Source organism: Sus scrofa, chromosome 14 (genome assembly GCF_000003025.6).
Source record: "Sus scrofa isolate TJ Tabasco breed Duroc chromosome 14, Sscrofa11.1, whole genome shotgun sequence".
In the NCBI taxonomy this organism is placed as follows: Eukaryota; Metazoa; Chordata; class Mammalia; order Artiodactyla; family Suidae; genus Sus; species Sus scrofa.
This window is the reverse complement of record NC_010456.5, coordinates 89,056,709-89,070,462: the sequence shown is the minus strand read 5'-3', so window position 1 is coordinate 89,070,462 and position 13,754 is coordinate 89,056,709. Positions and strand designations below refer to the sequence as shown.

General features: G+C 36.2%; 1 protein-coding gene across 7 annotated transcripts in view; it reads right to left on the bottom strand.

The window, feature by feature from the left end:
* MAPK8 (mitogen-activated protein kinase 8) overlaps nt 1-13,754 on the bottom strand; it is a 119,962-nt gene that overhangs the window by 38,413 nt on the left and 67,795 nt on the right. For 4 of the 7 annotated variants that reach the window (XM_021073086.1, XM_003359272.4, XM_013983428.2 and 1 more), the window contains exons 2-3: nt 4,732-4,902; nt 1,457-1,586 (exon numbers count right to left, since the gene is read on the bottom strand). In XM_021073086.1, the coding sequence (XP_020928745.1) occupies nt 1,457-1,586; nt 4,732-4,853 (252 nt within the window). In that variant the 5' untranslated portion in view covers nt 4,854-4,902. Of the gene's footprint in view, nt 1-1,456; nt 1,587-4,731; nt 4,903-5,926; nt 6,089-13,754 lie in introns of all 7 variants that reach the window. The other 3 variants (XM_013983427.2, XM_021073087.1, XM_021073085.1) reach the window with 1 other exon arrangement.

The window sequence follows — 13,754 nt, the reverse complement described above, 5'->3', positions numbered from 1 at the left end:
CCTAGCCTCATCTGCGACCTACCACAGCTCACAGCATCCTTAACCCACTGAGCAAGGCTAGGAATCTAACTCGCAACCTCACGGTTCCTAGTCGGATTTGTTTTCACTATACCACAACAGAAACTCTTATGCCTTTTTAAAAATGCTATTCTTCCTCTCTAGGAGGCTCTCTTTCTTCAACAATCCAATTTTTACCCCATCTTTAAGAATCAGCCTGGTACAGCCCTTCCCTAAAGCTTTCCTATTTCATTAAAGCTCACAGCAATCTTTTCTCTCCTTAAATCTCAGTACTTATTTTCCATTTGCCATAATTTGACAATTAAACATTTACTGCTTTATCACATTTAATACTTAACTCTTTATGTATGTATTTTGTCTTCAAATAACATGTAAGCTCTCCAAATAAGAGTTTACTCCTTAATTTCCATGAACTCTTCTCCTTAGAGGCTAATACACAGTGGCTTACACATAGCTAGCTCTCAAAATGTGCTAAATTGTGTTATCTGCAATCAGAAAGTATTGAGCTCTTTATATTTTATAAAATCCTTTGGACAAACACCACAAAACATCTCTAGTCAGATACTTTGTTTAGTACTTCATAAAACTGTCCCTTGCACAATTCAGTGCTAATTTATTTCCTCTCAACTGGAGAAATCATCCCATTAATATAATCATAAAAGTATTGGAGTTCCTGTTGTGGCACAGTGGAAGCAAATCCGACTAGGAACCATAAGGTTGCAGGTTCAATCTCTGGCCTTGCTCAGTGGGTTAGGATCCGGCGTTGCTGTGAGCTGTGGTATAGGTCACAGACGCTGCTCAGATCCTACATTGCTGTGGCTGTGGTGTAGGCCAGCAGCTATAGCTCTGATTCAACCCGTAGCCTGGGAACTTCCATACGCTGCAAATGCGGCCCTAAAAAAAGCAAAAAAAGAGAGAAAGTATCAGTATGTTTAACGTAAGTTTTCAAAAAGTGTAAGAGGGGTGAAAGCTATGTTTAAGTCTTTATAATCATTACAAAATTAGGAATATTTTACTAATTCCATTTAACTATTTTTTAGTTTCTGATAAAATGCTTTATCCAATATTACTAAATAAAGTTCTAATGTCAAAAAATAATGGGAACAATTTCATCTCTGTGCTAAGGCTCTAGTTTTCTGAAATGTCAGCTTAACAGAAAATGAACAGCAGAAGATGACATCAAATCCTAAAGTTCTAAAACATCTACCCCAAATTAAATGTCAGAAAATTACACAATCTAAATTTCAAAAGCCATTTTTCTTGTGATACAATTTAATAAATTTGAGAAAAAGTTCACAATGTACATATCCCTTTAAGCAGTGTTTCAAACTAAAAGAACAATTTAAAGTACCTATTTTAAGTTTTTTGATATTCACGTATTCATGAACAAACCTTAATTTCATTTACACTTAAGAAATATTCTAAAATGTTCACTTACATTTTTGTGATTTACACATTTCATAAGAACTAGCTCTCTGTAAGCACGCTTAGCATGAGTCTGATTCTGAAATGGCCGGCTTAACTTCTTGATTGCAACATTTCTTTCAAGAATGGCATCAAAAGCTGCACTGTAATAAGAAATTCAAAAACAACAAAAAACTTAATAAAAAATCTGCAAAACTCAATTTATGAAACATTCACATAGAGTCCGCACTTCCTCCAAAGATAAATGCAGTGAATTAACTCCCAGCCTTTGATGTTAAACATGTTTCTTCTGTTAGAACATATTCCGACAATGTACAGAATTGTTAAACTGTTTAAGACGCTAATGAATTAAAAGCAAAACAGACTGTGAAGAAAGAGACTGCTTCTTCACTATGTGTCATTGAAAATCCACCTAGCATACAATAGGCATTCAATGCACAAATGTTAAGCATGAGTTTTCAGGTACAATAGACATCTTAAAGTCTAAATGAATCCTTCATCTGGAATCTACAATCAATTCTACTCAGGATACTTGCTGAAGAATTCTACGTTAAGTACATCACACTTCTTCCTCTTTAGACACAACAAAGTGAGTATAGAAGGAAGGTACATATAAAGGCATCTATACTAAAGAATGTTTTATAAAAAGATTTAAAATTTGTTTTGGAGGAGAAATTAAAAATCAAGATGGGAGTTCTCATGTGACACAGTGGGTTAAGGATCTGGCATTGTCACTGCAGCAGCTTGGATCACTGCCATGGCACGGATTCAATCCCTAGCCTGGGAACTTCCACACACCACAGGCGCAGCACCCCCCCCCCAAAAAAAAATCAGAGTGTTTATAAATATAGGTACTATGTATGTTTCAGGACATGAGAAGATGCTTCATCACTATTAACAGAACATCTATAATTCTGGGAAATATAACACTATAGTCATTACTCTTCATATTTTCCTCTACCATGTGACATTGACCAAATAGTGCATTCCATAAATGACAGGTCAGAGAAAGTAAAACACAAGTAAAGTTTCTTAAAATTATAGAATATTTGATTGAAAGAGACTTCAAAAATTATTTTGATTAATCACTACCTTATATAGGGCCAGAGAGGTTAAGTAATTCCCCCACAGCTAGCCAGAAAGTTAAAAGCAAAGATGAGACTAGATGACTAGGACAGGTGGTCATCCTTTTCATACTGGATCACATACCATACTATAAAGGATGATTTCTGCTACATTTGGAAAGTCATCATACTATTGATTAGAATTATTCTCTCACCTAATTGGAAATCTGAGTTTGTTTTATGGCTATTTTAATATATCAATACAGTGAAGAAATATAGGTATTAAATGGCTATAGCTATATATCCTACATATTCTGTAACTATTACCTATATGCATATACATACACACATACTAAACAGACATAAATATTATAATCTTCACTTAGAAAATGCTTTTCTTACAGATATGTCCTTCTCAAATTAAAAAAAAAAAAAAAAAAAAGCAAAACAGGAGTTTTGGCACAGTGGTTAACGAATCCAACTAGGAACCATGAGGTTGTAGGTTCGAGGTTGTATGCTCAGTGGGTTAAGGATCCGGCATTGCTGTGAGCTGTGGTGTAGGTTGCAGACGTGGCCTGAATCCTGCGTTGCTGTGGCTCTGGTGTAGGCCAGTGGCTACAGCTCCGATTCAACCCCTAGCCTGGGAACCTGCATATGCAGTGGGAGCGGCCCAAGAAATGGCAAAAAGACCGAAAAAAAAAAAAAAGTAAAACAAAAAACACTAGGTATCATGCAAAATGACTAGAAGTTTGACTGTTTCTGATAAAGTATGTTTTACTTTTAACCATTAAATTCATTCCTATTTTTATCTGCTTTATCAAAGCAGTATTTCAAACTCTAAAAATTCAAAAGTATTTGAAAGAACTATTTTGTATCCAAGGAAATTAGGCTTCTAATTATTGATTCTTAAATGTGCACAGATTAGAAATGCCTATAGATTCAGAGGCCCCAATCCAGACCCAGTGAATCTTACAATCTACAGAAGAGAATAAATGCTACTGTTTCCATTACATAAATTTAATTCTAATATTTTACCATAATTCCTCTGAATTTTTTAAGAAGAAATATATTAATACAGATAGAGCCCCCTTCCTTTTCTCTATTCTCAGAGGTAAGTACTCTCCTGAGTTTGGTGTTTAAGAATGGTTTCACACTTTTCTACACATATATGCTTGCATAAATATATTGTTTTCCATAGTTTAAACTGCATATATATAGTATAATAATATACGTATATTCTATATCTTGCTTTTAAACTCAACATTACATTTCTGAGATTATCTTTGTTGATATATAGCTCCAGTTCATTTTAAATGTTTTTCACTTTATGATTTTTTTATTATCCTACTTATAGATTTAATGCTGTTACCAATTTTTGTTACTATAAATGGCACTGCAAAGAACAGCCTACTTACATATGTGTTTTTCTGTACATGTGCAAAAGCTATATATAAGAGTTTTTATAGAACCTGGGAGAAGTGCAGGGTTGTAAACACTTATTTTTTTAAAAATAGATTCCAAAACAAATCTGGTTCAAGAAGAGGTAATAAAGATATAACTATGCTTGAAAGAGGCTTAGAATTCCCTAAAACACTAGCTTATTATGCTGAGTGACCTAAAATCATTACCAGAACTGTTCCAAAGAGCGTTCTGATTTTCAGTTTATAAGGAATTATGCTGATCTATAAGCCCTAGGCTTTTTGTAGAAATTAGTTTGTAAATCAATTTTAAAGATACACAGGAGTTTTTAAATACATATAGTGAGATATTAGCTGACTTTATTCCCCAGTGTAAAATAAGATTTATGAAATTCCAGAATTGCATTACAGTGTAAAAGTGATGATTAAGTGAAGCTTCTTATTAAACAATTAGCTATGGGAACAGATGTATACAGGGAATTAACAAGCATGCCACTTATTCTTTCCTGATATACATACTTGTCTTTACATGGCTTATGAACAAGTATTTAATCATAATTTACACTTAAAGATGACAGTGCTGATTTATAGTTGTGTTTTATGAATAATAAAGAAGGCCATTAATCTCAGAACAAAACAATTTACTGTTACAGCTTTAATTTCAATTTTACAGTTTTAATTTAGTTTTTTGAGGCAAGCTAAATATTTACTAAGGAATCTATATTAAAGATTCCTTAGTAAAGGAAGAACAGAGAAAACAGAGCAGTTAATGATTCTTTGCCTAATTTTTGGAAATAAAAACTTACCATACTATTCCTTGAGCTCCTGAGCCTATTGGTTTTAAATTCTGATACCGTTTCAGGACAGTGAATGTAGAATCTCCAATCTCTACACTATAAAAATTGCTGTCACGCTTGCTTCTGCTCATGGTGGCAAGCAATTAATTTAATGGCTTCATCCAAAAATTCACCAAGAAGCTGCAAAATGGAACAAAATGTGATGTTAACAAAACGAATTTGCTTTACCTTAAAAATCAAGTCATCGCTCTGTTCACAGATTGTTAGACCATGTTAAAAGAGCTGTTTCATTAAAAAAACACAGTTACAAAGAAAAAAAAATCACAGAGCCTGGTTAGCATCTGTTATGCTTAAGGAAACATAGTTTAAAAAAGGAAGAAAGCAAATAATTGTAATGAAACATGTTTTAAGGTCACTTTCAGTTTAGAAGTTTAAACCTGTCCTTTTAATGTGTTTATTTTAGAGTACCAAAAGCTTAATTTTTGTAACTGATAAACTTTCATTCAAAAATAATTCACAATCTCAATGGGACATGGAACAAACAATAATAAACTGATAGGCTAGTAAGCTGGTTATCACGTATCTCCCGCACCCAACAAACTAACAAAAGAAAAGCAGCACAGTGCTGTCAATATGACAGAGCCCCTGACCCCCAACAGCAACATCTGGGTGTAATGCACATGCTGAGGTTACAATGGTTGAGAGAGGAGAATCAGACTAGAAAATATAAGATTAAAAAAAATGATGTAAGATAAAAGTTATTTTAAAAGAAAATATAAGAGCAAGAAAAAGTCCTGGATGTATTAGGATGTAAAACAAAACAATACTGTTCTGAATTGTTTGGGACATCAAAAGCATAACCTAAGTTCTGAGCACATTTTTTGGCCATTTGTATGATTAAAAGCCATCACTGTTTTTCTACCCATTTCAGTATGGGTTACTGACAAACCAATTATCCTTACTAGACGAAAGTGGCCTATTCCAAAATGAATGCAAGACAACTCCTCCAACCTACTGTCAATATTCCACAATAAACCAAGAAACCAGTTAGGTCTAAAGAATTAATGGTGTGTGTGCGTGTGTGCACATGCGTGCGCACGTGGTTGTAAGACAATGCTAACAATAAAAACAACAAAAAGAAAAAGTCCAAACCCTGATAAGACTTACAATACAAAGATTTAATCAACAAATATTAAATGCTTACCATGTGCCAGGCACTGTGCTGTGCCCTGGGGCCAGATCACGTGTACAGGCTTATAAACTGGATTCTAATAGCTTGAATTCTCAGGGTAGGATAGAAGCCAGTGGAAAGTGCAGAGTAAGAGAGTGCCTTGACTAGATCCCTCGCTGCTACCTGGAGATTATACTGCAAGAGGAGGGGGAGCAAGAGTTTGAGGAGGAAACTAGTGAACTATCAAACAAATCCAAATGAAAGAAATAAAATAAGCAGTCTTAGGTAAGCAGTGGAGTTAAAGAGACTAAACAGTATAGCTGTAAAAGAGAAGATAAATAAATTGGAAGCAGTTGAGGAGGTAGAGAAATGATTTGGATAAATTGAAAAAAGGCTCAGAAAAATATTTCCAAAATCAATAATTAAACTAGTCATATAATACTTGCAGAGAGGACTGTGTGAAAGAACAAGTCTCATCAACTCTAAGTTGACAGACCATACATAGGCTTGTCAATTTCTACAAAAAAGCCTGTGGTGATACTGAATGGAATTGCATTGAGTAGTAAACATCAATTTAGGGAGAAACGACATTACAACAATTTTGAGTTTTCTGATCAATAAACATATTTGTTTCTATTTATTTGGTTCTCCTTAAGTTCTCTCAGCAATGTTTTACAATTTCCAATATACAGGTCTTGCAAAATTTTGTTCCATTTCTCCATAGCATTATTGAGATTTAGATGCTGTTGTAAATGTTTTTATGTTAATTTATTTTTATTTACACTTCAGTCGTTCATTGCTAGTACAAAGAAATACAATTAATTTTTGGTATAATAACTTTGTACTAAGCTCGATTATTAGTCTCAGTAGGCTTTTTTTTTTTTTTCTTTTGGTGGATTCTTTGAGCTTTTCTACATACACAAACTGTTTCATTTCTTCATTTCCAAATTTGATGGCTCTGAATTCCTTTTCTTGCCCACTGTACTGCCCCACTTCAATTCCCATAAAATCCTGAATATAAATAATAAGAGCCAACATTATTCCCTCATTCTTGATCTTAGGGGAAATGCACTCAGTCTTTCACCACTAAGTATGATGTAAATTACAGGATTTTACTAGATGCCCTTTAACACAGACTAAGAAAGTTCCTTCAAGTCATAGTTTACTGAGAGTTTTTATCACTAAAGAAAGAGTATTAAATTCTCTCAACTGATTTTTCTCAATCTACCGATATAACATAGTTTTTCTTTCTTAGGTTCATATGGTGAATTACACTCCTTGATTTTCAAATGCTAAGCCAAACATGCTCCTGTAACGAATCCCACTTGGTCATAAATATTACTCATTTCTGGTACTACTGATTCAGTTAGCTACAATTTCATCAAAGGCTTTTCCATCTATTTTTGTGGGGGACAGATATTGGTCTGTAGTTTTCTTTCATGTTAAGGGTAAATGCTGACTTGAAAGTGAGCTGGAAAGTATTCCCTTCTCTGTTATTGTCTGAAAAACTTTGTATAGAACTGATATTACTTCATCTTGAATGTTTGATAAAATGACTCTGTGAAGCATTCGAGGAAAATAAATTTTTTTTCAAGAAAATTCCAATTGCAAATTTATTGAAAAAAATATATAGGGCTACTCAGGCTATTTCTTCTTAAATGAACTTTGGTAGTTTGGTGTTTTTCAAGGAATTTGCTCTTTCATCTAAACTGTTGAATTTAATGTCTGTAGTATCTACAGTCATGTGTCTTCTTTCATTCTTGCTTGTAACCTGCATTGTTTTTTTTTCTTTCTTCATGAGTCTGGCTAGAATTTTATCACTATTATTGATCTTTTTTTTTTTTTTTTTCCTTTTTAAGGCCACACTCGCAGCTTATGAAAGTTCCCAGGCTAGGGGTCGAATAGGAGCTACAGCTGCTGGCCTACACCACAGCTACAGCAATGCAGGATCTGAGAAGTGTCTGGGACCTACAACACAGCTCATGGCAACGCCGGATCCTAACCCACTGAGCGAGGCCAGGGATCGAACCTGCATCCTCATGGATATTAGTCTGATTCGTTTCTACTGAGCAATGACAGGAACTCCCTATTACTGATCTTTTAAAAAAGCCAGATTTTAATTTCTATTTTTCTTTACTGTTTTGTACTTCTCTATTTCATTGGTTTTCTGTTCTTTATTCCCTTTTTTGTTTTGGGATTACTCGTAATCTTTAATTTCTTAAAATGGAAGTTTCAGAGTACTGTTTTGAGAACTGCTTTTTATAATACTATAGGTATAAATTATACTCAATACTATAATTTACCCTTAAAGCACCACTTTATAACTTTATCCTACAATTTTTTTTACCACCCTATCTATATTTAATAATAATAGAAGCAAAAATTTATATGGAGCTTGCTTTATGCCAGGTTCTGTTTCAGGTGCTTTATAAATACTCTTCTAATCCTCATGACAGTCTTATCAGAGTTTTCTGTTTATGTCTAGAGGACTAAAATCAGTCCCTGTTACTACATCTTGGCTGGAAGTGCAAGTCCCATATACTCATTCTGTCCAATGGCTGCCTTATGCTAAGAAAGGAACTATTGTTTTTCCACCTTAGAGATGACGAAATCGAGTCTTAGAAAGGTTACCATAATTAGTAAAAAGCAGAGTGAGGATTTGAATCTTTCACCCATACACTACATTGGGTCCAAAATAAAATAAGTCTTGGTGCTGAAGAAGACATGAAGGAAGAGGAGAAGTTATAAATATGTTGAGACTTAAGCATGTTGAGTCTGAGATATCTCCCCAAGACCTACAAATGGAAATATCAATTTGGTAGCTAAATACAGAATTGGACCTCAGAGGAGAAATTTGGGTGAAAGATTAAATTTAAGAGTTGGTATTGTTATTGAAGCAATGAAAGAGAATGACATTACTCAAGAGGATGTAGTAGTTATAAAAGAAAGGACCAAGGACTAAGCTTGGTAGATACATTTAATGATAAATTAGAGAAAGATAAGCTAACAAAGAAGTTAGAGAAGATGTAGCCAGAGACGTAGACAAAAAACGAGAATACACCAGAGAAGCCAAAGAAAGAGTATTCTAAAAAACAGAGTAGCCAAGGCTATTAAATGCTTCAGAAATATTAAATAGAGTGATGGGGGTAGAAGCTAGACTGGAAAGAGCTAAGGCGTGACTAAGATGTGATTTTAGAAATAAGTGGGTGTAGGAGTTCCTGCTGTGGCTCAGTGGAAACGAATCTGACTAGCATCATGAGGATGCAGGTTCAATCCATGGCCTTGCTCAGTGGGTTAAGGATCCTGCATTGCTGTGGTTGTGGTGTAGGCCAGCAGCTACAGCTCCAGTTCAACCCCTAGCCTGGGAACTTCCATATGCCACTGCTGCAGCCTAAAAAAAAAAAAAAAAAAAAAAAAAAAAGAAGAAGATATACGTGAGTGTAGTAAAGTTTACTGAAGAAGACAAGAGGAGATGGAGAAAGGTATATGGTCAAGGGAGGATGATTAGGTTATATATGATCTATAATATAGTACAGCACAGTATAACATGCATATACTGACAACTTGAATATATTCATCTGCTAACAGAAAAGACCCCAAAAGAGAGGAAGGGTGACACTAGGGAAATAAAAAGGAAAACTGAGGTTTCAGTTAGCATAATATCTCTGAAAAGGTAAAAAGAAATGGGATCCAGGGCACGTGTGGCCATGCAGATGGAGGTTCTCGCATAGCACTGCCATCAGAAAATACCTTCAAAAAAATCGAGACAGAAGGAACAATTTCCAAAATAGGGGCATCAATGATATTGGTGAGATTTTACAGAGGATGCATTTGGTGTACTGAACTCTCCATGATGAAGCTGAAACAGAAGTATGAAGAGGATATGATGTGGAATATACTATCAAACCTATTCCCCTACTTAAAAAGGCCTCCTTGTAGATTAAAAACAAGGGAACTACAGTTATAGAATTTAGATGTGACTGGTTATGAAGCTCATGGGAATAAGAGAAAAGACAGGCATTATTATGCCATTTAATAGACGAGTAACTGAGGCTAAAAGAGGTTATTAACATGCAACAGAATGTTATGGACATACTTAAGTTCAGATTTGGCTTTCAAAATATTCCTAAGAATACTACACATGTCAGTGTGGCTAAATGACCATCCCCTAAAACTCTCATGAACCTGATTTCCTCATTTCCCTTTCTTTTTTGGGAAATATTTTCAGCTCTCTTTTATATCAATCTGAATTCTATCTACCAAAGTCTAGCTTATGTATGACTTTCATGAAACCTCTTCCAGCTTACATCTAACGTCTCATCAAAACTTCCTTGATGTATATTTAGATATACAGATTTTACTACCAGACTGTGGTCTTTCTGAGGGCAAAGACTGTGTCTCCTACACCTTCAGATTTTCAAAATATGTCAGTTCTTCAAAAGAGTTAGAATTTAATGAGTAACTGCTTAAAAATATTAGCCAAGAAAGTGAATCTTTTTGCTTTAATTAAAAAAAAATTTTTTTAAGGCTGCACCTGCGGCATTCCCGGCTAGGGGTTGAATCAGAGCTACAGCTGCCAGCCTGCTGAGCAGCAACGCAGGGATCTGAGCCGCATCTGCAACCTACACCACAGCTTGCAGCAATGCCAGATACTTAACCCAATGAGCGAGGCCAGGAATCAAACCCACGTCCTCACAGACACTATGTGGGATTCTTAACCTGCTGAGCCACAATGGGACTCCCCTGAATCTTAACAACTTAACAATTTGTTTTGTTTGTCTTCACCATTGTTTTCCTTCATAAGTAGGAAAAAAAAAAAAAAGACTGAATTAGGATTTTATGACAATTTTATTTCTGTAATGTCTACACAAGAAATAAGACTCACGTTCTATCAGGATGGCTCACCCAACCAGCCTAGTGAGCTTGAATAGAGACAAACAAGTTTAGGTAATTACAGGAAAAGTACTTAAGAGAACACTGAGTGAGTTTAATGCAGCCATATAGCCAGGCTTCATAGATAATGGAAAATAATTCAGGTAATGGCAATGCAGTTCAGAATTCAAGACAGCTCTATTTGAAAAACTTACGGTTACCTTAAGGGGGCAGGTTGGGGGGAGGGATGGACTGGGGGTTTGGGATTGGCATATGCACAATGAGGTATATGGAATGACTGGCCATTGGGGATCTGCTATATAACACAGAGAACTCTATCCAATATTCTGTGACAATCTGTGTGGGAAAAGAATCTGAAAGAGAATGGATGTGTGCATATGTATAAATGAATCATTTTGTTGTACAGCAGAAATTATCACAACATTGTAATAAATCAACTATACTTCAATAAACAATAAAACTTTAAAAATGAAAAAAAATCTAATCAAAAGACAATTCGTCACTATGGTGAACTGGAGCCTATCTATCTTTATTCATCTTGCTTTTATGGCTACAAACAAATCCCATTTGTGATGGTCAATTCTGTGTATCCAACTGATAAGCTACAGGGTACATAAATATTTGGTCAAACCTTATTCTAGGTATTTCTGTGAGGGTGTTTGAATGACTTTAACATTTAACATGAACGACAAGCTGCTCCGTGACATCTTTGGCCTGGGCGCTGGTGCTGGATACCACTGCCCTGAAGGCCTGCAATAGCTCACATCTTGAGAAGCACGTGTACAACGCTGCTTCCTTCAAAGCCAGGACCAAGGCGCACAACCAGGACAAGTGGACAGATAACCTGTGAGGCAGGACCAAGCTGAAGAGGAGACTATCCATATCCTTGCCTATACTTTTAACAGAAAACAGTGCAATACCTGGTACTTGCCAGGAATTGTCGCTTTATTTTTTTAATGACGAAACTAAAAACAGACATGAGTGTGGGTGGCTAGAGGCCAGGCTGTCTGGGACCCTGGCACTTTGCCCCTGCCCTCAGCCCTCTGGCTCCTTCCTGCCCTGTGTCAGGCCAGGCCAGCTGTGTGCCTGTCACAGGGCTGTGGGGCAGGCAAAAGAGGGCTATGCTTTCCTTTCTCAGGCCATGCTTCCCTGGATGAACCACTTCCTTGCGGGGGATGATATCTGGACAAATGCCACTACAACAGGTAGAGGAGTGAGACTACCTAGAATGGACTTATGTGCTGATTTTTAAAAATTATTAAAGATGGAGTTCCCATCGTGGCTCAGCGGTTAATGAACTCGGCCAGGATCCATGAGGATGTGGTTGTGATCCCTGGCCTCGCTCAGTGGGTTGGACATCCGGCATTGCCATGAGCTACGGTGTAGGTCACAGATGCAGCTCGGATCCCAAGTTGCTGTGGCTGTGGTGTAGGCCGGCAGCTACAGCTCTGATTCAACCCCTAGCCTGGGAACCTCCATAGGCCACGGATGTGGCCCTAAAAAGACAAAAAGACAAAAAAAAAAAAATTAAATTAAATTAAATGACTAAAATAAAATATAAATAAAAACTATTAAAGATAATTAAATAGTGTTCAGCCTTCTGTGGGTCTGGGGGGGAAAATTTTACATTTAAATCAATAGACTGAGTACAGCAGATTGCGCTCCCTAATGTGGGCTGGACACATCCAATCAGCCAAAGGCCTGAATAAAACCGGTTTATTCTTAGGCAAGTAGAAAGGGCCTTCTCTGACTTTCCTTAGGCTGAGATACCTTTTCCCCCGTAGCTTTTTGACTCAAACTAAAATACTAACTCTTCCTGAGACTCAGCTGGCATTCAGGCTAGAACTTACATCATCAGGTCCCCTGGGTCTCAGGCCTTCAGACTTGGACTAATATTACATCAGCTTTCCTGGGTCTCCTGCATGCCGAATATAGAACTTGGAACTTGTCAGCTTCCATAATTATGCCAGCCAATTCCTTATACTCTGGCTAGCTAAGCAGCTATCTACCTTAATTCAACATCTCACTCTACTCTGAATATTTCTTCTGTATAACTCAGCTTCTACTACCTCATGGTGGCTGCAGGATGTCTTTTCCCTCTTCATCTGCTGCTTAGGACTCTGCTAAAATATCAGCTTCTCAGAAATGACTTACATGACAAAAATATCAGCTTCTCAGAAATGACTTACATGACAAACCTATCTAAAATGGTACCCACTTATCATACCCCGTTCCTCACAATGCTACATTTTTCTTCAAAGCACCTCCCATTACTGACATCTATTACATGCTAATTATCTGTCCCACTCAAAGGTAAGTTTCATGAAAGCAAGAACTTAGGTCTGTTAATGAGTAAATCACCAGAGTCTAGAAAAGTAGCCAGCAATATTAGGCACTCAAGTGTTGAATGAATAACAAATGAACGACTGTAACTGTAAGTTCCCATTATGAACTGCCTATCATTCTCCTCCTTTCAAGAAGTAATTTATAAGAGAAAAAGAGATATGTGATTGATTAGTTTATGCCCCATTATTGCTATTTGTGCGGTTTTTATACCAGGCTACTACCAGCCTTGGGTCAAAGGCCTGCTCCAGGCTTATCAGTTATGGCCAAAGTGGATGGCTGAACCACACGCTACAGGATCCATCTATGCTAAAGAACTACCTGGGCTGCTTTCTCAGCAACTAGGTAATAGCCTTTAAAATGAGAGCCCTATGTACAGTGGACACTATGAGGTTAAGTTTAACTAATGAGGCTGATTTCAAAGTATAAGAGTTTTCTGGCCTCACACTCAACCAAGTCAATGTTTGAAAATTCATATTAAATTTAATAAACTTAAAATTAACATCACTCCTTATAAACCCTCAAGTGGCCTCTAGAGCAGATCTCAACTGGCACTATGTAAATGCATCTATTTCAGTTCTGTGTATTTTTCAAAGCTTTTTCTTCAATTATATTTGAAGTACTT